Below are 26,514 nucleotides of genomic sequence, written 5' to 3' on the forward strand. Positions count from 1 at the left end.
ATATGATTAATGAAATTGTGTAATTTATTTTAATAATAAAGAATTAAACAAAAATGATAGAAAAAATACATATTATTAGCAAATCTTCAATATTTAAAATCATTAATTAGTATATATATTATAATCACATTAGGCAATTCTGTAGGTTTTATTTAAGAAAATAATATATAATAAATTTCAATTTGATAAATGAATGGTCCATAATAGTCATACTATATAATATAACATTCCCTAACAATTTAATTTTGGACAAACAAAATTCTCAATTGATTTTCAAACCGCCACGTAAACAAATTAACATTCCAACTAGGTGATCACCCGCGCCCTGCGCGGGGTGAGGAAACTTAAAGAAATTATAAGTTTGAATATATAGATATTAGAAATGTAAAAATCATAGACACAAATATTACATGTTATTTATGTTAAGGGATTCAACGAAATTGTGGATATGTAAATAAAGTAAGCTTCAAATTTTTTTAAAACTTGTGTTATTTGTTTTGTGTGATTGAAGTATAGTTCATGAAAATGAATCTATAAGAGTAAACAAAAACTTATATAAAATTAATTATGAAATAAAGATAAAACGAAACATAGGCGATAAAATAAAATAAAATGTGAAAGCATATCCTATATAATAAGGAAACAAAATAAATAAATAAAACTAAGAAAACTACGACTGCTGTGAAAAGTAACTTCAAAACTCTTCGTTTACAATCCTATAAAGTCTGCCATTGGTGTACTTCTGGTTTTGTTAATAATGATTCAGAAAGAGTGATGTGGTGAGGAGTTGTGTTGCAGACACTGCGTATTTATATAGAGTTTTAATGATGAAAACAAATAGCCAAAATTATAGTAGCAAATATTTACTAATTAATATTTCCATATTTGCCGTACAATTTACTTTAAAACTGGTCTTTTCACATGTTGTTTTAAAAAACGCAGCTTTCAAGTTAGGCAAAATTTGGATCTTGGATTGTATATGGAAACGTGTTTCTCAACGAATATAATTGAGGTAAATTACTTGATGGTTTTAAAAATTCATTTAGTGAAGATTATGAATTAATTATAAACTTGATAAATAGTATTGTACAGCAAAGTTTGCATTATGGCGAAAGAGAATATTCAGTATTCATATTCTTAGGTAATCTCAAATAAATTTAATTTGTAAAATAAGGAAATCTGAGGAAATAAAGTTAGCCGATGGCATTAATATGTTTGTAGTATGTGACCAAATATTCACATTCCCTATAGCTTATAAATTACAAATATTTATACCATAAATAAGGAATTAATGCAAACCATATAGAAATAGCTTAAATTTGGGACGTATAAAATAAAGAAATCTGAGGAAGTAGACCTTGTCAATCTAAGCATTAAACTATTTGTAGGCCAAGGGAAAAATATTGACTTGATTTTCAAAATCATCGGAAGAAAATCAATTATGAATTGATTCTACACTTGACTCCAAAATTTAAGATCTGATTGATACGTTTGTAAAATCTAAACTGGTCAAATCCTTGATTTTCTTCCGATGATTTTAATAATTAATAATTTGATTGTATCAATTATGCATTGTTTACGGAAATGATAATTAATCATCGGAAGAAAGACATAATCAAATATTATGAATTGTTTACGGAAATTTAATGTATTTTCCTCAATTATTGTCGATCTTAATTGTTTTTCTAACCAAGATTAATAATTTTGAACATATATGTAGTTTCAAATATTGCATAATTTTATGATTGGTCGAAATATTGCATAGATTTATGCATAATTTGATCATGATCTTCGAAGTATTAAAATATTAAAAAAAAAATTGATTTTAAAGAATTCTTAGTTTAATATTGTTCACTTCATAGCTTTGTTATAAATATTTTTAAAGCAATATATTACATGTTTGAGAATTATTTTTTCGAATCTGATGTAAAACGGTTGCACTTAGTCTGTCACAAAATCAAACGATCACTTCAACGAATATATGTCACAGTATTTTCAAAAAGAGTATTGAATTAAATATTGTTCACTTCATAAATCTGTTATATATATTTTTTTAAGCAATATATGATCTGGTCACGCAAATTTAATGTAAAAATACCCTCTATTGCAAAAATATGTATAAATCAACGATGGACAATCATGTATTTTTAATAACTTTGACGTGATGAAACCGTATTCAAATAACAACGATGCAATATCCGTTAAATCCCTTATATATGAAACTCCTCTTTTCACGTCAATTTTGTTTCCATTATCACGCTAACATTGCCATTGACAATAATTTATTTGATCCTGTGAGTGACAATTCAAATTTGAATCATATATTATGGGAAAAATCGAAATGGTAATGTATTAAATTTTGTTGCCTTGAATCTAAACTATCATAAAATGATCGCCGACTATAATTGCACTGATAATTATGGAAACAATAAACATGGTTAACATGCAATGGAGGAGATTTGAAACTATTATTAGCTCTTAAAAATATAATATATTGGATCGTTTTATGTCATTTAAAAAAAAGTGTACATATATATCTATTACATTTTGCCATTATGTAGTAATTTTTGAACATTGTGATTGTGATTGGTATCTTTATCTAATATGGAAAAGAGTTGCAGCAACATATATATAAGTAGATATGTAGATACATACGTAGACAGTGGATTTTATGTAGTCTAACTATATAGAAAGGCATTAATATTTAAGTCATGCTATATAACGAAATCGATCATTATGAAGAATCTCAGGTTATGGCAATAAAATCTCGGCATATTTAAAGATCTAACCGTTTGTAATTGAAGCATAGCAAGCATGGCGCGGGTTTATTTTTGTTGTTAGTCAATAAGCTTATAGTATATACCCAATTTTTAGTGTAATGTTCAATGGCAAATTTTGTAATTAGTTTAGTTAAGAAAGGGTTTTTGAATATATGAGGTGAAAGAGCTTGTGGTGCTGACACGTAGGAAATGACACACATGTAATAAACACATGAATGAAAGGTTAGTTATATACAATGCTCCTCAAATAAGAAAAAAATGGATTAAGTGACAACTTAGCATGACATTTTTTTAATTAGTACAAACTACATGTTCTAAACTTTTTAAATGTTTCTCTATTAATATATATGGAACGTTAAACCATTGATCATTAATTTTTAACATAATAATTTTAACAGTTTTAGTAATTTTGCTATTTTTTAAAATTCAAAACATATATGAAAAAATCTATATTTTAATTTTATAGCTAATTTCATTGTTTAATTTATTTTAGTAATATAAAATTAAACAAAAACGATGGATGAGATATAAATTATTATCAAATCTTTATTATTAGAATCATTAATTGTCATATATATATTAGTCATATTTGGTAATTTCGTATCTTTTATTTAAGGAAGGAAAATAAAATAATAATTGTACACTTTAATTAATTTTATGATTAGTTTAATAAAAAGTATAATATACTTAATTAGACCAACATATTTTATAAGGATTCTGAATTTCATTTTGGTGACGACACGTTGTTAGACTTAAATGTTATAATGTTTCTCAATTATTAAGTGGTTGATTGTTCGTAGTTTTCCAAACAGTTTTTAGTTTTTGTTTTTGTAAAAATTATTTTTTACCAATCAAGATTTAAAAAGACAGATTCCCAAAAAAAATAAGAAAACCAAATTTTGTGTTAACTACCTATTTCCAAGTAAAAACCAAAAACCATGTTTTGTTGGTTTTTTAACAAATGTACGTGGGTTTTGTTTAATAAGAAAATATTTAAATGACAACATAGTAATTATTACAAATCACTTAAGTTGAATAAAATATTTGAATAAAATATTTTGCATCTAAAATTTAATACAAAAATATATAAGATTCTTACGCAAAGGAATAAAATTAACATTTTTTTTAATTTTAAAATAAACCAATCTAAAAACCAAAAACCAAAATCTAAAAACTATGCAAACAATCATCACCTAAAATAGAAGTACAAATATAAACTAACCTTTAAATTAACTATTTAATTACATCAAATGTCACTGAGAATTTATCTGATCATATCTCTCAGCATTTATTATCTTTACTTTCCTTTAATGAAAAAATTAATACTCCCTCCCCATCAGTTTAACCGGTGTTTAAAGATTTTGATTTTGTTTCAAAATATGTGATGTTATCACAATTCTAAGTGAAATTTAATGTCATTTGAAATTTTTGACCAATTATAAAATACTGCATCTTTTTCTTATTAGTTGAATTAGTTTTATTTAAGGTTATTTTATGTTACCAAAGCTAATTACATAAAAGTTTGTATTTTTTAATATTTGTGCAAAAACCTTAAACACCTCTTAAAATGATACACATGGAGTATACCTAAATCGATTTATTCCAAAGCATGTCTAATAAATTGAATCCTATTGTTACATTTATCATCGAACCATGTCAATTACGTGTTTACAAAACACACACTAAAGTAATCAATTATACATCCTAATTTGGTACTCCTCCTTTTTTTAATATAATTTGTTTTAGAATTATGCACATAGTTTAAGAAAATCATTAATTTTTATATTTTCTAAACAAAAACATCATTAATTATTTACCAAACCACAAATCAACCAATAATAAAATAGAATGTATTTTATCATTGGTCATATAAAATTAAATGTTAATAAATTTTACATAGAAAATCGAAACCGTACGTCATATAATTTGGAACATAAAAGTTTCTCTAAAAAAAAAGCATTATTAATCAACCTCCACTATCTCGAGGCAATCATTATTAATTAATAGTGGTTTACTAACCGGTTCAATATATATTATTAAATTAACGACCATATAACTTTATAAAAATGTTTAATATAAACTATAGTTTTACTATTTTCAAAATATATGTACTAAATATAAGAATTGGTTGTTCAATAACCAATTTTTGATTCTGGTATATTCATATTGATGAAATATAAATATTGGAATACATATCATAACATAAGTATATTAAAAAGATATTATAAAGTTTCAACATAACTTTTTAGAATAATACGCCATAATATATATTTATTAATTAAAAAATTTATATATGTATCAATAGTATTCCTAAAATCTAGCATTCAAACAAGCCAAATCTTGCCTCAAATACATTCAAACAAACCAAAATTTCCTAATTTCATAAATTTATAAAATGTTGTGTAGCAAATAACAAAAAAAAAACTGAATATTCTGATGATAATACACCGAATCTGAGTATATTAATTTTTTTTTAGTACCATAGATATTCTATTTAATTCCACATATTACCAAAATGACATTGTAACGAATTAAGTTGGCTAATTAATTTAGTTTCCGAGCTTGCTAATTTGAATTTTAGAAATTTTAGAAATATCAAATTTTCATCTATTCTATTAAAACTGAAATGTCTTTATAAATAATACATCTTTTATCCTAATAGTTACAATTTGTACCACTACATTAATAATCATCAATTAATTAACCATAAATCATTTATTTTGCTAGATTATTCTCTCACCAACTTACAAACCAAATTATTCTCTAACAGTTTTTTATAACAAAACAAAACAGATTTATTAAAATGTGACATACAAACTTAAATGTTATATGTTATATATTAAAAAACGTACACTTTATTTGACGTAGATTATTTTGTTTTGGAAAGATAGATTTATTACTATACATAAACATACTAATTGATGTTTTAATTATAAAACATACATTAAAATAGTTTATAACTAAAAATTATTAATTGACGAATATGTTATATAACATATCATTTTGGTTGATTTTATATTCAACCCCAATATAAGTAACCAACAAATTATAGATAATTATAATTTATCGATATGTCATAAATGTAATATGTTACAAATCGAACAAATATCTATACAGATGCATGTTCATGCAATTAATATAATTTTGTGTTGTGAAAAATTTCATATAAACAAACATCTTTGCGGGTGCACGGATCAAACTCTAGTTTTAAGGTAAAACTCAAATAGCTAAAACCGTACAAAACAAAACAATTTTGTTTCACAAAAACTTATACAAAAAAAATCAGAACCGAACCTAAAAATAAATGAATATTTTAATATCCAAAATACTATGTATATACATAAAAATACTAGTCATATTTATTAAAATAATTTTATATCTAAAATTAAGAAGAAAAAAAATTCTCAAATTAAATATTTTTATCTAAATTATATGGATCAGATTTAATTTCAACAACTCGATTTGTCTAATATTTTATCGAAACAACCAAAATATTTTCTTCAAATTTTATAAATAATGGTGTTTTTATTTTGGAAATATACAAAATTAAATATATTTTATTAATATATGTGCATAAGCATAAACGATAACTAAAATAGGGAATATCATCCGAAAAATCTAAACTGAATTGAACCACCAATTTTTTTTTTTTTGGTGTATTAACAGATTTCTAATGAAAACTTAGAAAAAAAAAAGAACCAAAACTGGAATTTTCTTTGATAAATGTTTAAACTTTCTTATCATTCTATATACAAAAAAAAAAGAGAGTAAAAAATCCACCCATGCTCAAATGTGGGCACAAAAATTCAAAACATATTTTAATGAGTGAGAAAAGCCCTAGTTTGCCTCTGCTGTCTCTTTATAAAACCCTCCACTCAAAGCCCTCTCCCCCACCACCACCACCACCACCACCATAAACCCTAAACAAATCCCCATTTCCTCTCTCATGGAGACTCCCACAATGAAGCCCGACACAGTCCTCATCCTCGACTTCGGCTCCCAATACACCCACCTCATCACCCGCCGCATCCGCTCCCTCAACGTCTTCTCCCTCGTCCTCAGCGGCACCTCCTCCCTCAAACAAATCTCCAGCCACAACCCCCGCGTCGTCATCCTCTCCGGGGGCCCTCACTCCGTCCACGCGCACGACGCGCCGAGTTTCCCCGAAGGGTTCGTCGAGTGGGCTGAAGGGAATGGTGTTCACGTTTTGGGGATTTGCTATGGTTTGCAGCTGATTGTGCAGAGGCTTGGGGGTGTTGTTGTGGAAGGGGAGAGTAAGGAGTATGGGAAGATGGAGATTGAGGTGAAGGGTGGGGAGAGTGAGATTTTTGGGAAGGGGAGGGTTGGGGAGAAGCAGGTGGTTTGGATGAGTCATGGTGATGAGGCTCTGAAGCTTCCTGATGGGTTTGAGGTTGTGGCTCAGAGTGCTCAGGGTGCTGTTGCTGCTTTGGAGAATCGGGGGAGGAGGATTTATGGGTTGCAGTATCATCCTGAGGTATTAGAATCATTAAAGTTTGAATCTTTAGCTGCTCTTATGTTAATGAACCTCATTAGACTTAGCAAGCAACTGAAAAAGTCAATAAATCCGTAATTTTGTTTGATTGACAATGGTTTAGTGGTCCAGTTAATTTAGTTAAATGGATGTGATGTGGCTTGTGAAGCTTCGGTTAGAGTCTGGAAAATGAAATGGCTTTTATTGGATTTTTAGTTTAGTGGATCTTTCACATTCTATTCATATCTTAAAGCCTCTCAAGAGACTTGGGAGCATTTAGTAAGACTTTTGGTTGATGATTTTGGTACTTTTTGATTGAGTGTCTGGTCCAGTTCATTAGTGTTGTCGTCTGGTCTCTAATTCTTTGGATTATTGCTAAGGAAGTTCTTTAAATGGTTGTGGTGGAGATTGTTAATTTCTAGCTGTTTACTAAATGGCTTTCTGTTGGATTTTGGCAGGTGACGCATTCACCAAAAGGAATGGAGACACTAAAGCACTTCCTCTTTGATGTGTGTGGGGTATCTGCGGACTGGAAGATGGAGGATCTGATGGAAGAAGAGATCAAAGTGATTAACAATACCGTTGCAGCTGATGAACATGTCATCTGCGCTTTGTCAGGAGGTGTGGACTCTACTGTTGCCGCAACTCTTGTTCACAAGGCTATTGGAGATAGGCTTCATTGCATCTTTGTCGACAACGGGCTATTGAGGTCAGATAACAAGCTTGTATTTTTAGTTGTGCCATGCACTTTCAATGCCTTTTTTAAATTAATTTGAGAAGGGTCCTTTTTGTAGGTACAAGGAGCAAGAACGTGTGATGGATACATTTGAGAGAGACTTGCATCTACCTGTTACTTGTGTAGACGCATCTGAGCAGTTTCTGAGTCAACTCAAAGGCGTAGTGGATCCAGAGACCAAGAGGAAGATTATCGGAAAGGAGTTTATCAACATTTTCGATCAGTTTGCCCATGAGTTAGAGAAGAAGCATGGGAAGAAACCCGCTTTTCTAGTTCAAGGGACTCTGTACCCTGATGTGATTGAGTCGTGTCCTCCCCCCGGTACTGACAGGACTCATTCACACACCATCAAAAGTCATCATAACGTAGGAGGTCTCCCTAAAGACATGAAACTGAAGCTCATTGAACCACTCAAGCTTCTCTTCAAAGACGAGGTGCGTCTTAACAATCCTTCTTTCCTGCAACTGTCAAGTGTTTTACTACCGTTTGTTTGATCGTTTCTTTGGTATGTTTGTGCAATAAAGGTCCGTGAGCTTGGAAGAATCTTGAATGTTCCCGTAGGATTCTTGAAGCGTCACCCGTTCCCTGGTCCAGGGCTCGCAGTTAGAGTCTTGGGAGATGTTACTCAAGGAAACGCCCTTGAGGTTCTTCGTCAGGTAAGTTTATTTAAAATCTGAAGCTGGAACGTATATTCTGCAGTTACCCGTTTACCAAACTCATTTTCTTGTTCTTTTTGCGCGATTTATCTCAGGTTGATGAGATCTTCATCCAATCAATCAGAGACGCGGGTCTCTATGATTCGATCTGGCAAGCTTTTGCAGTGTTCTTGCCTGTAAGATCAGTTGGAGTCCAAGGTGACAAGAGAACACATTCTCATGTGGTTGCTCTTCGCGCAGTTACAAGCCAAGATGGAATGACTGCAGATTGGTAAGCTTCTTACTTTTCTTTGTAACCGATTCATACAGAATCCGTTTGGTCTTTGCTACTTGTGTTGATAAGAATACTTGATGTTTTACAGGTTCAATTTTGAGCACAAGTTTCTGGATGATGTTTCCCGGAAAATCTGTAACAGTGTTCAAGGAGTAAACCGTGTGGTTCAAGACATTACATCAAAGCCTCCTTCAACGATCGAATGGGAATAAAAGAATCAGATCAATTTGGGTTGTTTGGTTTATGGATATCCACAATTTTTAGACCATTTTTAAAAAGATTGTTGTGGTCATCATCTAAAATTGATGCTTATTACTATTATGAGCGGAATATAGTTTTCTCATAAAATATTTATTGATCTAAAACTTGCATGAACCAGGTCGTTCAATTAATTAGCCCACGTACTACACAATCAAGCCAAAACGAAAAATCCAGTTCGAAACAAATTTTAATGATTGATGTTATATTTTTATCGATTGTTTTTTTACAGTGTAATATTAGCGAAGGCAAGAAAAAATTCTAAAATAGAGGGTGGTGAGAGAGAGAGAGAGGTTAAAGAGAGGAGGATGTTCTCATTGGCTTCTGGTGTCCCCTTTATAGAAAGTACCATCTTTTTCTCTAGAATTATAAGTTTGTGATGCTGAGATGGATGATGAAGATGTCAATTTAAATACAGATGATGAGCATTTTAAAGAAGATGATTCAGCTTTTGATCTTATGGATTTTGGAAATTGGAGAAAATTTGACCAGAAGTTAAAAGATTATTTGGGTGAAAAAGGTCCTCTCTCGCCACCATAAAAGTGGTAGACACTTTTCTCATAGACATTACAAAAGGATCATGAAGAATGGAGATATGCATCAGAGGCGTTGGTTAGTTTATTCAACAATATATCTGCTGTTTTTTTGTAGTTGCAAGTTGTTCACTCTGTTACAAGGACACTACTAAACTAGCAAGCATTGGGTTTATGGATTGGAACAATACTGAAGTAACGGCTGAGTTAACATGAAATTAGTCATGATCACATTATGTGTATGAGCCAGTGGATGGAACTCCAGATGAGGCTGCAAAAGAATCAGACAATTAATAAGTGTGTCCAAGAGGAAAAGAAAAAAGAAAAAAGAAAAAAGAATATTGGAGAGAGCTTTTACTCAGATTATTTTCAGTGGTAAAGTATTTGGCTAAGAGTAATATAGCATTTCAGAGATCTAATGACAAAATTGGTCGAGATAACAGTGGAAATTTTCTGGGGAATATTGAGATGATTGGTGAATTGATCATGTAATGAGGGAGCACATTAGGCGAATTACCAAAGGAGAAACCAATACCATTATCTCAGCTACAAAATTCAGAATGAGTTGTTTGGAATGTGAGTTCTTAAATCAAGTTTATGATCATCAAGAAGATTAAAGAGGCAAAACTATTTTCATTTATTCTTGATTGTACTCCATATATTATCCACAAAGAGCAAATGTCTCTCATTATTCGATGTGTGAAAATATCAGTGAATCCAATTCAGAATGAAGATTTTTTCTTATCTCGAAGTTGAGGATAAATCGGGAAAATGATGTCATTGATTGGTCTAAATTTGGATACTAATGATGTCAGAGGACAAGGTTATGACAATGGATCCAACGTGAAAGGAAAAAAACAAAGTAGTGTAGAAGAGATTGTTGGATATCAATCCAATAGCGTTTTATACACCATGTGGTTGACATAATCTGATTATGGCTGTTTGTGATATTGCTAAATCTTTCGATAAAGTGATCTCTTTCTCTGGGATTATACCGCGTTTATACGGTTTTTTTCACCTTCTTCGACTAGGTGGGAGATGTACAAAAAAATGGTGGGAGGTTTTACGCTTAAACCACTATCAGATACGCGTTGGGAAAGTCACTTTGAAAGGGTTAAGGAAATATATTTTGAAGCTCTAGAAATTAGAGATGCCTTGGTAGAAAACAGTGATGATCCGGGAGCGTGGAGTGATGCTGAATGTCTTGCGATAAGTTAAACACAAGAAATTGGAAGGTTTGAGTTTTTGTTTGGTATGATTATGTGGTATGATATTCTATTGTTGTTAGTATTTTCAGGGCCGGCTCAATGGTGTCATGGGCCCAGGGGCAAAACGTAATTTTAATTTCTAAACTATTAGTTTCTTTAAAAAATCTGATAGATATATGTTTTTTTTTTCAAAATACCAGAAGTATTTTTAAAAATAAATCTATGGAAATAAAAAAAAAACTTTCATATAAAAAAATTTGGGCCCATTTTCTTATTTTTAATATAAAAATACATGTATTTTTTTTTTAAAAAAATCGGGCCCTTATCTATTAAGAAATAGGGGGACAATGGATTGGGCCCGGGGCGATCGCACCGCTCGCCCCCCTATCTAAGCCGGCCCAGAGTATTTTAAGCAAGATGCTACAGTCTGAAGAATCTCGATCATTCCATTGCTCAGCTAAAAGGGGTTGGTTTCTTTTTTTTCCAAAAGTATAGAGAAACATGATTTAGAGAAGCAAAAGCTGAAGCCTCAAAATTGCAATTGCTATGGATACTGAACCGCGTTTAACAAAAAGAACAAGTGTCTTATTAGAAGGAAAACTCATTTTGATGAAGAGCGAGACAAAGGTGATGTTGTTTGTCAAGTTCTAAGTTTGGAGGATGAATTCAGAATCAATTATTTTATCAAAATGATTAACCAAGCTCTTGTTTCTTTCCAAACAAGGTTAGAACAATTTAAAGAGTATGAATTATTTTTTGGGTTTTTGTTAGTCTACGAAAGCTCAACTCAACAAGTGATAATAGTTTGAAGACTAAATGTTCTAACTTTGAAGCTTTTCTTAAGCATGGAGCAAATTTTGATATTGATGGGAATCATTTGTTCATGGAAATCAAATTTTAGAGAAGTTTTGCCAAAAGCTTTCAAGAATAATGTAGAAGTACTGGATTATTTGAAGATAATGAAGGATAGCTATGCGAATAAATGGAGTGCTTATAGGATAATGCTCACAATTCATGTTTCAGCCGCTTCAGCTAAAATATGTTTTTCTAAGTTAAAGTTGATAAAGTCTTATCTACGATCTACTATGTCACATGAAGGTTGAACAGATAGGCTATTTTATCGATTGAAAAATCTTTGATTCGAAATTTCAATCATGAAGATCTGAGGAATGATTTTGCTGGAAAACCCGCAAGAAGAGTTATTTTTCAGAATTGTTAGAACTATTGTTGTGAGTTTTCAGAATACTATTGTACTGTATTTTGAAGATAAATATGTTTAGATTGTTCTTTTTTTTTGTTCTATGATTATTTTTATAGACCTTTTCGAATAGTAAAATTATCTTTATTTTGAATAGGATTCCGAAATTCTCATTTCCGGTTCTGCAACCATCAATACAAAACCTCAACTTCACCAACTGATGGATCATGTTAAAAGCCATCGATCTATCATGCCAACAAATCTCATGAAAAAATGCCACTATTATTTTGTTCAAAATCAAGAAATTGTTTAAAGCAATTTTCAAACGCCTCATTCTGTATTTTTGAATAAATTAACCTCTAACTAGAAAGATCATAATTTGATGCTACCATACGAAATCCAAATACAATCCAATTTCTTGTGCAGGGGCGGACAGAGGCCTGACGGTACTGGGTCACGTGCCCCTACTGGTTTCTAATATTCTTATATAATTTAAATAAATTTGGTTACTTGTTCTTAGCTTTTGGTGAATAAAAGGAAAATGTGCCCCCAACCCTATATGTTTTTGGGATTTTTTTGTATTGTGCCCCCAATTAGGGGTGTCAAAATGAGCTAGCTCGCTCAACTCATAGTGAGTTCGGCTCTTTCGTGAGTTAGTTCAGCTCAGCTCATTTATTATATGAGCTTCAATATGTAAACTCGAACTCAGATCATCTAGATCGTGACTTAAATGAGCTAACTCGTTATCTAAATAAAAATAATTATAATAAAATAAAATAGTGATAGAATAACTTCTATAATATTGTTCAAAATTTAAATATTAAAAAAATCCAAAACATAAATATTAAATATTAAATAAAAACCAACACATGACAAAAATAAAAAAAATAACACCTAATATAAATTAAATTAAAGCAAAACCAATGATCCAAATCCCTATTCTTTGTGAGAGTTTTGAGCCAATTCATCTTCAATGTCTTATATGTATGTTTTACATTTTAATTTTAGAAGATAAATATGATAAATATAGAAATTATTATTTTTTTTTACATAAAAATAGAAATTATCCAAATTCAAATATAATATATATAAAATATATTATATATTATTGTAAGTATAAAATGAACAAGCTCATGAGTCAACTCATGTTCATCAAAGATCGTTCATATAACTCGTGATCTAATTTAAGTTCGATCATTAAACTCATTTATTAAATGAGCTTAAAATATAGAGATCATGCTCATGAAAAAACGAAGTGAACTGAGCCAGATCACGAGTTATAGCTCATTTTCACACCCCTGCCCCCAATTACAAGATTCCTGCATCCGCCCCTGTTCTTGTGCTTAGATTTTCTTCCGTCATTTTATGGAAAAAGTGCATGTTAACGCATATTCAATTTCTCAGTGGAGTTAGATGCAATTCTTTGAAATGACATTACTTCTTTTTTAATAAGGCATTGTATTTTGTGGACAAACACTTTTCTAGCAGCTTTTGACCAGCAATCTATCTTTATATTTCCTAAATATATTTTAAAACATTGTTTTTGCAAAAAATTAAAGTACCAAAAGAATATCGAGATGGAACTAATCTTCTATCTATTTAGATTTTAGTATAAACTCTTGTTTGGTCGAACTTCAAACTAGTTAAAAATATGCATTTTTTATTTCTTTTTTTAATTTGCAAATGTTACCTTTACTTGTTCAGCAAACTTCATTAGTATATTTTCCCATTAGGGTTTTATTTTCATAATTTAGTTTCATAGTATTGTGAAGTAAGAACCTCATATTTGTCTACGTTATGAACCAAAACGAATTCAATTTTACAAGAATTCAAAAGGATCTTCGAAAAATTCAAAATCACAAAATCCGGTTTGAATCACTGAGTTCATAAGATTGGAAAACGAAACCGAAACAAAAGCTAATTCTGTCAATCTAAAATGTGAGGTCTTTAACATATCCATGCAACTCTTTGAAGTGCCTCTTGGATCATTCCTGCTGTGGCGATATTTGTCCCTTTATGCTGCAACCAACATTGAACCATATACATATAAATTTCGGTTTACACATATTTCGGTTAAGTAACATAAATTAATTAAGCCTGTGTTAGTGATTGTACCTTGCAATTGACAGTTAGGCAGAGTAAACCGTCCCCAGTCGAGGACTGTACCGAGTGAGAATCCAAATTGAGATGACTAATCACATCCATTATCTCAAGCAGTATACCTTCTCTCCAAGCACATCTAAGCTCAATAACCACCTCATTGCCAAACGAACCGATCCTTAGATTATCAGTTAAACCAGCATAACCGGTATCAGCTGGTTCATCTTCTCCTACGTTCACATCACTCTCCTTCCTCTTGGTGTTCAAACAATTAGCCGATGCTCTCTCATCTTCATCCTCCGGTTTCTTCCTCTTCATAGGCATTTGCATCTCTGTATCGGTATATTCTCGGCAAGATTCCAATTCTTGAACCCGTCTTTGCAGTTCTTGAAGATAATCAATCGTATCATCAAGAATCGACACTTTATCGATCTAAAACCCACAAGAGATAAGATTACTTCCTTGAAAACATAATATTTTATAACATGCACATGCAAAACATGTTAGAGTCTATGTCCCAAAATTTTAGAAATGATTTAAAGTTATAAAAAAAAGTTATATAAATTCTTACTAAATCGATTATAGTCTGCCAAAATTTCAGAACCAGATTAGTTATTTTTTGTCGTTAGAGTTAAAAACAAAACACTATTAAAGCAAAAGTGTTGGATTAGGGCTACCTTACTAATCGAAGGAATGATTGATCTCAACGTCATGAACCGATCATTCAACTTCTCTCGGCATTTCCTCTCGGACAAGGCATGGTTCCCGGTTTCATCCCCAACCTTAAACATGTTATCTTCAGGTGTGTCTGGTAACAACAACTCCTTCTGGTGCATCCGAGGAACCTCAAAAACAATCTTCTTTAACATGTTTTGCGACTTCTCTCCCAATGTTTTTGCTGATAATGGCAACCGCCTCCACCGCGTGAAACTTGACCGCTTATCAAAGTTCTGAAATTGCGGTCCAAGAACTAGCTGATGCGTTGTTTTGAATATTGTCGAGATCACCCCTTGGTAATGAACATCATCGTCCATATTCAAACGGTTACTCTGTTCTTGGATTTGACCTAACCGTTGAGGCCTGCTCTTTCTTGGATTACAAGAAACTCTTCCGGTTGTTCCTCCAACAAACGTCTGGGAAACGCAATCGCTAGAATTAACCGGTTGGTGAACGCAGTTATTGAGTTCTTCACCCACAAACTGCCAGCTTTGTACCTGAGACGCACCACCACCGTTGATGAACGAATCATGATCCTCTAGTTCTTGTTCAAACACGCTTGTAGAAGTTGTCGGAAAAGCTTCAGTTCCAAACGTTGGAATGTACTTATCGCTGTTTAAAGGATCAAATATTTCTTGATAATCAGATCTCGTTGATATAGTTCCATAAGGATGAGCCTCAAGGAATAATGTCTTCACGCATTGAATCACGTTCAAGTCCTCTGTAATCTATATTAATTTACCAAAATAAAAAAAATAAATATCTATTTGAACTTTTATAAATTACAATTAAACATTTTTTTAGAAAAATGTAAATAAAATTATTGGTTTACATGTTCGGTTGTGCCGATCTCAAGGACTCCTCCAAGAAATGGGAAGCAAACTACTGTCAGAAGCGAAGCACTCTTTAAAGAGCAAAAACGCCACATGAAAATGAACGTTTTCAGTATAGCGTTGGCGTTTCCAATCGCATACAAAAGTACTCAAAAACTTACTTTAGCGAGAAGAGAGCGAGTAAAGACTTTGCTGTCGGCGGTATGAGCGTTACATAGCCATATTGGTTCTCCGTTCCCTAATGCTCCTCCGGTAATTCTACAGGTAATTCTACGTTAGTAAAAGACGGAATTAACTTTTATGAAACAAACTAATAGGTCTAGACATTTTATCCGATATCTGAACTCGAATTCGATCCGAAAAATTTGAATCGACGTAGCAAAAGAGCCTAACGGATATTGAGCTATGAGATATTGGATATCCGAACTCGAACAAATATCCGAAAATAACCAAACATATATATATTTAACCTTATATTCTTAGTTTACTTCTCTCATTTTATTCAAAAGATTTATATTGATTTGTATATGGTTTAAGATCAGATAATATACATATAGTTTGCAGACAAAGTGGTATGTTGTTCACTTAAAATGTATGTCAAAGTTCTTGTTTCATACATCAACAAAAGTTGCATCTAAATCTCAAAACAACAAATAGATTAGTATTATTTTTTTTTCAAAGTTTGTTTCCAAACTTATAAATTATCCAACCTATTAAAAATATAAAAATTAGTTAAGTTAATTGTAAAATTTTAGGTACAAGAAACTTTAGAAATAAAGAATTTGAATTTGTTTTTCAAAATCTAAAATATCTGAACTCGGCCCGAAATAAGTGAACCATAACTAAAAATATCTGAATCCAATTTGATATGTAAAAATATCCGAACGGATTCTAGATCTCTATGAAGAAATATCCGAAAACCCGAATACCCGGTCCGAATCCAAACGGATATCTGAACGCCCATGCCTAGGACTGGGCAAAAAATCCGGATCCGAAGAACCGAACCGAATCCGGTCCGAAAAAATAGTACCGAACCCGAACCGAAATTGATTAAATATCCGAACAGGTTCAAAATTTTGGTATCTAAAAAACCAAAACCGAACCCGACCCGAACCGAAGTATCTCGGGTACCGAATGTAACCGAAATAGATTTATATACCTAAATATATTACTTATTTTTAGATTTAATATAAATTAAAAAATCCAAAATATATAAGATACTTTTAATTTATCTAAACTATTTGCAAATATACATAAATAAGCAAAAGTAAATGTCTAAAATAGCTCAAATATATTCAAAAGATCAAAATACTTGAAATATCTATTGATTTTTAATCCAAATATTCAAATTAAACCAATGTATAGGTTAATTTTAGGTATTTTGACATATATTATACAAATTTATATGTAATATATTATTTTGTTTTACATTTTGAGAAATTTTAAGTATATAATGAGTATTAAAAGTTTTAAAATATTTTAAATGGGTTATCCGAATCCGAACCGAACCCGCAAAGATCCAAAGCGAATCCGAACCGAAATTTAGAAATACCCGAATGGAGGTGAAATCTTTAAACCCGAAAACCTGAAACTCGAATAGATCCGAACCGAACCCGAATAGGTACCCGAACGCCCACCCCTACCCATGCCTAGGAACGAAATTGGTGTTTTGTTTTCGCGTTTCCATTATAGTTTATGAACCGTATTGAGTTTATTATTAAAGCTTAACAATTTTTAAACACACAAACATGTACTCTAAGGATTGTGTTTGTAACAATCAAACTCTTCCAATGTGGGAGGAATACTCCCATGGAAGATGATAATTGAAAGAGAGACACGATACAAAAATTTTTTTTTTGTCCTTTTTAATTTTTAGTAGACAAAATCAAATACTCTTTATTTTAATATTAAATGTTTGAGGTTGACAAAAATAAACATTAAATGTTTGCGACTTTTAACAGAAATGACAAATCTTGAAATATAGTTTTTCTTAGAACCAATCTAGAAGCATAGTAGTAGTGTAGAGCATGATTATCTTCTCAAAAAAAACTTAAGAGTCCGCTCTTAAACCCGTTTTCGAAGAGTTTGGTTCTTGCACTGTTCACGGATCCCACTGACACGTAGCGATCCACGATTGGTTAGTTTTTAATTTTTTTTTTTTAAATCAGAAAAAAAAAATTCTTAGAGTTAAAGATCTCTTACATCCACCCAACGTATGTTAAAATTTTATATTAGTTTTTAATTATACATAATTATATTTTTTTTTAACATATTTCTTTTAGTGGGAGTAGGGATGGATTGCAGAAAAGACGGAATTACCCTTCACCAATGTTGAAGACGAAAGACATGCATACTAGGTAGTACCACTCGGTGTCGGTGAGATCTTCCGGAGAGAGAGCGGTAGCGGAAGCTCGTCTACTGACCTGAGAGCCACCGGAGGCTGAGGATTCCGCGACCGAGAGAGATTCATAAAGCTCTCTAAGCTGATCGCTTCTCTCAAGACCCAACTGGTCAGCTTTGACTTCCACTGCTTGAATCGTCTTCCTCGTCTTAATGTCTCCATTGTAGTATCCATCTCCCCATTCCAGCACTCTATTTATAGTAGTAACCCACAAAAAATACAGATGAAATAAATAAATAAAACTTTTACTTTAAAGAAAAAGGGTAAAGATTAAGAGATGTACCCTGGTTGAGAAGCAGAGATAGACCAAAATATTCCATAACTCCATTGAATGTTTCGAACTGAAACTGCGAGGTGTTTCTTTAGATTTTCCTGCACGGTTCTGTTTTCTCCAGTAGCCATTTTTTATTCATCTCTGTAGCATCCACACAAAAATAATAATCAGACTCTTGTTAAGAAAATAAAAGAAGCAGAATGGATTTTCAGGTGATGACTTGCGACTTATGAGTTAGTGATTTTTACATGACACTGGTTCGGTTTGGGGAAGGAAGGAGACAGCAATACCCATGATATTTATTTTGAACCTTCTATATATGAGAAAAATATTAACAAGAATTAAATACTAGTAGTATTTTGTTTTTGAAGTTACTATTGTTGTGGCGGAATTGAGCTTTAAGTCGACAGAAAAAGAATGTGTCCGAATCTCTTTATGGATACTTAGGTTAGGTGAATATACGCTGAGTAGTATCACATAATTCAGAAATTTACGAGGATTTTTTTAAAATAGTTTTGAAAATGAGTGGAAAACAAAAGTAGTGTGTACCTACCCTGTGGTTGAATATTGTGTTCCAAGCAGTAAACACCACTCTCTTTTTTTTTTTTTTTTTGTTAAGAGAATTTATATATATAGTTTTTATCTTTGTACTATATATTTTATAAAGTGATAAAATACTAAACTAATGTATAGAAGAATTACAGTAGCTATATTTATATACATTTTTTACAAAAAAAAAAATTATATACATAAAATATGAACATGTTTAACCACTATCAGTTGATTTATGCGTATTCTAGACATTATGCATAAAATATAACATGGAATGAAAACAATACCATGGATAACTGTCTTTTATTCACATAGTATAAAAGTTAGATTTGACCTTTAACTGTATTTAGAAGCTATAGTATGGTTTCTTAATTTTATTATATGAATGACTAAGATATTATTATTATTATTTAAGTGAAATTGCATTGTATAACATTTAAACAAAATATAATTCAATGTATAACCAAAAACCCTATATCACCTTATACAACGTGCCTCTTATACATAACATTGCTATATTATCTTAACATGTAACCGGTGAAACCCGTAAATAAAAATAAATAAATTAATAATAATAACTGGGAAAAGTAACTATAGTGGCACTTTGAAAGTCACTCACCATTTCATATTTACTCTATCTTGATAACTTTATAGAATGTGAATAGTCATCTTCCCAGATTTGTACCACCATCTCTATTTACGGCGTTGCTTCACAAAGCCACCATTCGTTCGAACAATTATGCCCATGCGGTCGCTTACCGCTCTCGGATTCTGAAATTGGCTGAGTATACAAACCAACTAACAGGGTTGGCGTCACGAGTGAGAGGATACCCTGTGAGTAACAAGCCATTTCTCCTACTGTAAGTTTCGATTGACTCAGAAATTGTTTTTCTTTTTTTGATGGTGTTCCGATGTAAAATCTACTTGTTTGTTAGTTTTGCTTCTCGTGTTACTTAATTAGTACATAGTAAAGCTATTTAAAATGTCTATAGAATATTATGTTCTTCTATGTTATTTCATATTGAATAAAATCGCTTGTCATGCTCAGGGAATAGCTTTTGATTTTCGAATATGTTTAACAATGAGTTCGTTTCTATGACATGCATTCACATAGAATAGGGCAACATACATACTACACTATTCTATCATTTTTTTATAAATTATACATATCATTAAGTACTTGTATGGTTGCCCATAGAACTTGTGTTACTATACTGTCTCACATAGAATGAATTCAATTGTCATACTTATATTGTGTTAATTGGAAACTTTTGCAGATTTGAGAAAGTATTGGAGATTGGGTCTCATACATTTTTTTTTGTGTCATCACTGACTTCTCTTTTTCAAGCTCTCCACCCATAGACTTTTCATTTCTTTTCTGTTGTAATGTACTATTTGTTTCTTTTTTCTATTATATTTGACGAACGTAAAATAGAAATGTTATTCTACAGTACATAAGCATAAATTATGTCTTGTTGTTGTATCATTGATATGAATCTTGGTACATGTATATTGATTAAAACTAAACATTTGCAAACTCAGATTTTAGCATTTAGTTAACCACACCATACAAATGTAAATTTCACACAAATTTCTATTATTCTATTTATAATGCTTATTTTACATTTAAAGTAGAATATTACAATGAATGATATATATTGTATAGTTTAATATTACATAATACAGTTTAATATTATATATTATTATGTATTTTTAAGATTTTAAGATTTGGGTTTAGGGTTTATATTTAGGTTTAGGGTTTAGTGATTAGAGTTTAGGGTTTAGTATTTGAAAGGTAGGAGTTGAAGTTGGGTCAATATTAACTTCTTCCATGCAAGCATATATACTTCATAATTCTACCAATATGTACTATTTAAGATTTGGGTTTAGGATTTATATTTGAGTTTAAGATTTAGTGATTAGAGTTTAGAGTTTAGTGATTGTGGGTGGGGTTAAAATCGTATACTATTTCGATGATATGATATCATCCGCTCCATCACAAATACTATTTTGGTGATAAAAGTTGTTATTTCCCTCATCATGCGCTCCACTAAAAGAATTTAGCAGTAAATAGTATACTCATGTTCGCTAATTTCTATTCCACCGGTTTTAAGTGGAATAGTTTTGGGACCAAGTAGTCCTATACTATGTCAGCGGTATGGAACATCACATTCAGGAACTTTTAAGTCATGTGTTTGTACTTTTCGGTTCATTTCAGGCACAATCAATAGCTTCTCAGACATCCCAAACTCGTTCCAGTCATCATCTAAGTTGGCACCATCAGCTCCATCACCTATAATCGTATGCAGTAACTAAAAATGTTACGTGGATAGCTTTGTGTGCCTTTATATTATGAATAATGCTCACTAAATATCTTTCTTTGTAGACTTCGTCTTTTTCGCCTTTGATAACCGAATACCTACTGATGAAAGGGGTATAACCGGTTCATAAATGGTGTAAATGCTAGTTTGTTAAATATGTCAAAATCAGTGTCATATACTTAATTTCTATTTACATTTTGGCTATTGATCATATTAACCAATTATTTAATAGTCAAGGTGTATGGCGGATAGAGATCTAACCAACTAATCTCCTGGAAACCTGTCTACCAGCGTTATATAAATTTGGTTACTCGCAATAAAAATTAGATATCCATATCGCATGACCACACATGTTTAGTTTCATGGAGTTGTTTTGAAACTGAATCTTTTAACTTTTCTGGATTCTTCTACCATTATACCGCTCATGTGTGGTTAACTAATAAATTATTTATAACAATTATAGTTTTATAGAATAATAACTAGTTTAAAAGAGGATAGACAAAGAACCACTATTTTGAAAAAAAAACATGATAGAAATCTCACCATAAAATATGAATAAAACTTAACAGTGAAAATATATTCCCTGCGTATTCAAAATTTTTGTTTCATTATTTACAAACATATTAATAAAATTTTTATCTATTAATTTTTAGTTTTGCTTATATTTGTTTAAAAAATTTATTTACTTCCCACTAAATTGTCACTGATATTTATATATTTTTATTTATGTTTTAGTTTTAAAGCAAAGAGCATTAATAAAATTCCAAAAAATTAATCTCAATACATAAACAAAATCTAAAACATAACTGTTATAAATATGGAGGGGGTATATTAAAAAAAAATTTGAGTTATAAACACAATACAAATAAACAAATAAAAGTACCAATTAATAAAATCCAACCTAAACCTGTTTTTGCCAACCATACGACAAGCAGTGGTTAATTGCTATGAGTGAGTGCAATAAATTCACAAGAAACTGTAAATTCAGGAACAATTTTTTTATGGCGAAACACGAAGAAGGACACGGAAGTTGAGGTTATGGCCTCGATGAGCTCCCGGCAAAACAGACAAACAGTGCCGTCCCTACTAATTTGGTGGCTTAAAGCACATTAACTTAGTGTGGCTTTATATTTTTTACTATCAAGTAATTATATATTAGAATAATTTTTTTTTGTAATTTTTTTTTGTAATTTTTTTTTGTAATTTTTTTTTGTAATTGAATAGTATTAGAATTATATATTATAATAATATTTAAAATATGTTTTTCAATGATGAATCAATATTTAGCAAGATAATAATACATTTATTTTAATTTAGTAGGAAACTTATAATTATGGCAGTTAAAATTAGTAATATATAGCTTTAAAAATTTAAGCAGTAGTATAATAAAACAAGATTAAGAATTTAATTTAAAATAAATAAAACATATGATACAGAAAATTATTAAGGAATGAAAATAATCTAAGAGAGTCGTATTGTTTTTTTATTTGTCAACAAAAGAATCATATTGTTAAGTAAGCAATATATTATATGAAAACTGACAGAAAAAATAGTGAAAGGATACGTATGTTTTTAAAAAAGTGCATAATAGGAGTTGAACTCTCGTATGTCACGAGTATTAGCAAACAATCTGAAACTACTACACTAAAACATCCCTAAAGTTTTTTCCAAAAAAAAAAAAACATCCCTAAAGTGTGGCCTCTGAAGCTATTTATTTGATTGTGGCCTAAAGCATATGCTTCATGAGCTTTATGCAAGGGACGGGCCTGCAGACAAACAAGCTTGCATTTCCGATTTTATTGATGTTTTTATAATAATTATTCCCTATGTTTTATTTTAAATTTCATTTTAAAAGTTTTTTCTTGTTACCAAAAGTATGTTACAGTAGAGTTTCAATACAATTTTCAACTTAATATTAATTATAAATATATTAATTTTATAAATAATTTCATTTATCTAAAACACAATTGGTTGAATATGTGTAATTAATAAAAAAATTAATCATTTTTAATACATGTGAAAAATGTCAAAATAACATTTTTTATAAAATCGAGGAAGTATTATACTTTTTGAACGTGATGTTTTCTGAATATATTCTACATCATTTTGGAATCTTAAGAAGTATAACGTTTCGCTATAATTTGTAACTGCTGATTAATTAGTTGTCCACTTTCAGTTTTGTTGTGATTTTTTTATTTTATTGTATTTATATGTGTACGAGTCAATAACAGTTTCACGCAAGTAAGACAATTAAGGTTATCATGGAAGACTGAAACTTGGATCAAAGACAACGTTGAGGACTACCTAGAGTTGTGAAGAGAATCAAATGAAGTCATTAGGTTTTTCACACTTATTAGAAAAACATATCAGATTTTAATTACCGATACATTATTTTTAATTATCAACTATTCCCCCAACTTTTAATCAATAAAATCTTTATAAACACCATTATGTTTTTTGAAGTTTATAATTTACAAATAATTTATGCATTGAAAATGTAAAACATATATCTTTTTGAAACAATTTTTTTTTATAGTAAAAATGTAAATATATTATTACCAAGTTTTAGATTTTTGACAAAAATACAGAAGAAACAAGGAGCAGATGAAAAAAAAAACCTAAACACATACTCGAACTAGCCTTAGCAGGGGCAAACACTACAAACTGAAACCCCTATCCAGGAGCTCGACTAAATCAGCACCCCGCTTGCCGTAAAAAGAGGAGCCACAATTAATCTGAGAGCCGGAATCCGGTAATTTTGGCCTCCCTGATGATCTGTTCTTAAAAATAAAGCTCAGCCGAGAACATCTTGTGGAGGACTTCGATAGCACCGCCCACACTAATATAAAGCTCCAGCAGAGGTCATACACACCTGATTCAACCAAACCGAGCATTTATTTAACTCGGAGCCAACCTGTACAAAATGCTGATCCGGGCAAATTAAGACTGTAAACTCCGCATTTCCTGACCTGAAGCCCCAAACCTGCACAAAATTTGTCACACTCACCACCAAAAAAAGCTCAAGTGAGCCTATGAGGCGCTGGGATGTGGGCAAAGACCAAGCGCGAAAACAAGCGGTCAAAGACACGAGAACCACTACTGCGCCAGAAGCCATCGAGAACCGACGAACTAAAACATGTGCTGCTATTAACCGATTAAAATGCCGGCAAGACAATCAAGAACATGTCACTCTTCAAACAAAGACCGTCGCTTTCTGAAGATCAAAACAAGCCAGGAATCTAAGAAGAGAAGATCAGAAGTGAGGAGGCATTGCAAGTGGCCACTCAGGAAGCATAGACAACCGCCGTTTAAACCGCTTACAAGGGCATCACGAGTCGGAACAGAGCTCGAGCACCATCAGTCCATCACACCTGCATACTCATACACAAGACTCACCACCGTGGTAAAGAGACCCACCGGAACATGCTGAGACTAAGGAAAGGGGAACCTAGCGCTTGTCGACACCGACTAGAACCGAGAGACACCAACCCGAGTTGATTGACATCCTAAATCGAAGCAGAAAACCACCGACGACCATGAAGAATCAATCCGTCCCTGTGGTTGAATATTGTGTTCCAAGCAGTAAGCAGCACTATTTTTTTATTTGTTTTGTTAAAAGAATTTATATATTTTTTTTATCTTTGTACTATATATTTTATAAAGTGATAAATACTAAATTAATGTATAGAAGAATTACAGTAGCTATATTTATATACATTTTTTTACAAAAAATAAATTTATATACATAAAATATGAACATATTTAACCACTATCAATTGATTTATGCGTATTCTATTAAAATATAACATGGAATCAAAACAATACCATGGATAACTGTCTTTTATTCACATAGTATAAAAGTTAGATTTGACCTTTAACTGTTAGTACTTTAGTAGCTCTAGTATGGTTTCTTAATTTTATTATATGAGTGACTAAGATATTATTATTATTTAATAGTCAAGGTGTCTGGCGGATCGAGATCTAACCAGCTAATCTCCTCGAAACATGTCTACCAGCGTCATACAAATTTGGTTACCCACAATAAGAATTAGATATTTATGTCGCATGACCGCAAATGTTTAGTTTTATGGAGTTGTTTCGAAACTGAATCCCTTAACTTATTTGGATTCTTCTATTATTATACCGCTCATGTGTGGTTAACTAATAAATTATTTATAATAATTAGCTTTATAGAATAATAATTAGTTTAAAAGAGGATAGACAAATAACTACTATTTTGAAAAAAAAATATGATAGAAATCTCACCATAAAATATGAATAAAACTTAACAGTGAAAAATATATTCCCTTCGTATTTAATTTTTTTGTTTTATTATTTACATACATATTAATAAAAATTAAATATACAATTTATCTATTAATTTTAGTCTTGCTTATATTTGTTTAAAATTTTTATTTACTTCCCACTAGAATTGTCACTGATATTTATATATTTTAATTTATGTTTTTGTTTTAAAGCAAAGAGCATTAATAAAATTCCAAAACATTAACCTCAATACAAAAACAAAATCTAAAACATCATGGTTATATATATGGAGGGGATATATTAGAAAAAACATTTTGAGTCATAAACACAATACAAATAAACAAATAAAAATAGCAATTAATAAAATCCAACCTAAACCTGTTTTTGCCAACCATACGACAAGCAATTGTTAATTGCTATGAGTGCAATAAATTCACAAGAAACTGTAAATTCAGGAACAATTTTTTTATGGCGAAACACGAAGGACACGGAAGTTGAGGTTATGGCCTCGATGAGCTCCCGGCAAAACAGACAAACAAGCTTGCATTTCCGAATTTATTGATGTTTTAATAATATACTACTATACTTTTCGAACGTGATGTTTTTTGAATATATTCTACATCATTTTGGAATCTTAAGAAGTATAACGTTTCGCTATAATTTGTAACTGCTAATTAATTAGTTGTCCACTTTCAGTTTTGTTGCGATTTTTTTTATTTTATTGTATTTATATGTGTACGAGTCAATAACAGTTCCATGCAAGTAAGACAATTAAGGTTATCATGAAAGACTGAAACTTGGATCAAAGACAACGTTGAGGACTACCTAGAGTTGTGAAGAGAATCAAATGAAGTTAAGTGAATGTCTATGTATGAAGTTTGACAAAAGGGCATTGAAATGAGATATTTAATACTA

The 26,514-nt window shown here is 31.0% G+C and overlaps 2 protein-coding genes across 3 annotated transcripts; one reads left to right on the forward strand and one right to left on the reverse strand.

Annotated features, from left to right (window-relative positions):
• Positions 1-6,594: 6,594 nt before the first annotated feature.
• On the forward strand, positions 6,595-9,313 carry LOC106394304 (GMP synthase [glutamine-hydrolyzing]). Its single transcript, XM_013834883.2, has 6 exons — positions 6,595-7,275; positions 7,731-7,981; positions 8,067-8,442; positions 8,533-8,664; positions 8,760-8,935; positions 9,027-9,313. The coding sequence occupies exons 1-6, from the start codon at positions 6,727-6,729 to the stop codon at positions 9,148-9,150; spliced, it is 1,608 nt and encodes a 535-aa protein (XP_013690337.2). The 5' UTR covers positions 6,595-6,726; the 3' UTR covers positions 9,151-9,313.
• A 4,589-nt stretch (positions 9,314-13,902) lies between these two features.
• Positions 13,903-19,012, reverse strand: LOC106392188 (transcription factor EGL1). 2 transcript variants are annotated; one of them, XM_013832983.3, is made up of 8 exons: positions 18,681-19,012; positions 18,470-18,601; positions 18,105-18,377; positions 15,947-16,043; positions 15,785-15,856; positions 14,913-15,680; positions 14,251-14,667; positions 13,903-14,154 (listed from the first exon to the last, which is right to left on the reverse strand). In XM_013832983.3, exons 2-8 carry the CDS (start codon positions 18,586-18,588, stop codon positions 14,083-14,085), a joined length of 1,818 nt encoding a protein of 605 aa, XP_013688437.2. In that variant the 5' UTR covers positions 18,589-18,601; positions 18,681-19,012; the 3' UTR covers positions 13,903-14,082. The 2 variants fall into 2 exon arrangements, with proteins under 2 accessions (XP_013688437.2, XP_013688436.2); XM_013832982.3 differs by having other exon boundaries at positions 18,709-19,010.
• Between the last annotated feature and the right edge of the window lie 7,502 nt (positions 19,013-26,514).

Source organism: Brassica napus, chromosome C9, assembly GCF_020379485.1.
Source record: "Brassica napus cultivar Da-Ae chromosome C9, Da-Ae, whole genome shotgun sequence".
Taxonomy (NCBI): domain Eukaryota; kingdom Viridiplantae; phylum Streptophyta; class Magnoliopsida; order Brassicales; family Brassicaceae; genus Brassica; species Brassica napus.